General features: G+C 35.2%; 1 protein-coding gene across 1 annotated transcript; it reads right to left on the bottom strand.

The window, feature by feature from the left end:
* Window positions 1-1,240, bottom strand: LOC125826824 (F-box protein At4g12382-like). The gene is made up of 2 exons (XM_049506170.1): window positions 772-1,240; window positions 1-32 (listed from the first exon to the last, which is right to left on the bottom strand). The coding sequence occupies exons 1-2, from the start codon at window positions 1,238-1,240 to the stop codon at window positions 1-3; spliced, it is 501 nt and encodes a 166-aa protein (XP_049362127.1).

The raw sequence follows: 1,240 nt of genomic DNA, 5'->3' as shown, positions 1-1,240 counted from the left end.
TTAGCAAATTGAAAAAGTATACTCATAAAAAACTGCACAAGATAAAAATAAAAGATAAAATGGCAAAACAATTCCGCTTTTATTAAGACAAAATTGCTAACTAATGGAAAAAATAAACACCAACAAAAAGGGAACAATACAATTAATCATTCTTTGATTCGATCCAAATACATGATGTTGGACGAACCAAGTTAAAAATATTTGGACTTGAATAAGCTTTGATGCCCAAGTAATCAAAAGAGTAATATTTGCGATTGGCCAAACAATAGAAAACTCCCTTGTTGTTATGAAACATTGAAAAATATATCTTGTTTCCTAGCCCCTGTGCAACACATGTTTTCAAGCAGGATCCTTCCAAGCTCACAAACAATGTTTTATTGTCTAAACTTGTTATTTTTTCCCTCTCCAACACTTCTCCATTCATTTTGTACCTCCAAACCTCTACTTTCCCTTCGTGGTGAGATAGAAATACAACTAACATTCCTTCGTTATCGACATCTTCTGCCATGTAAACATATTGGATTGAATTTAGTCTTCTACGTAGAAAGGATTTCCCATAAAATTTCCAACTAGGAATTGAGTTTTCATTGATGGTCAGTATTCCCAAATTTCCTTTATCTCCCAGTACATAAACAATATTATTTTTGAAAAATATTGGACTTTTGCATCCCGTTAAAAAAAAACATTTATATCTATCTGTTGGATTGTTTAAGTTATGAAACGTCCAATTAGTCTCTCCAACTTTGATGATGCATACGTCTGGGGGATTACCAAGGTAATCAAAACCAACAACAAAGCAAGCAGATGACGACGAGTCTGGAGGACATGAAAATGTCCAAACGCAAATATTTTCATACTCCTCTTGTAGATCAGGAAGTTCAATTATGTCATTGCTAATAGGATTGAAAAAAAACATGTTGTGATTGCCATGACTTATGAGTAACCAATTAGCTTTTGAACTTCGAATTCGGGAATCCATTAATTTCGGAATTGGGATAGACGTAGTCGTCATGACATTGTACACGGGATGAAAGAAATCAACAATTCCGGTATCTCCACGCAATGTGATCAAACAAGGCGATTTTTCTGGTTGAGCAGGACAATGTGGAGGGGTCACGGATGTGTAACGCCATTTTTTACAAACGGCACGGAAAACAAAATATTCTGCGGCAACAAGACGTGATGATATTAATCCGAGTATGTCTGATGGTATACAATCCGACCACAATGCATCCTCCAT

The sequence above is a fragment of the Solanum verrucosum genome, unplaced genomic scaffold (genome assembly GCF_900185275.1).
Source record: "Solanum verrucosum unplaced genomic scaffold, falcon-dt-bn FXZP01000125.1, whole genome shotgun sequence".
Taxonomy (NCBI): Eukaryota; Viridiplantae; Streptophyta; class Magnoliopsida; order Solanales; family Solanaceae; genus Solanum; species Solanum verrucosum.
Note: the sequence above shows the minus strand (reverse complement) of the source record. Positions and strands in the feature narration are given on the sequence as shown.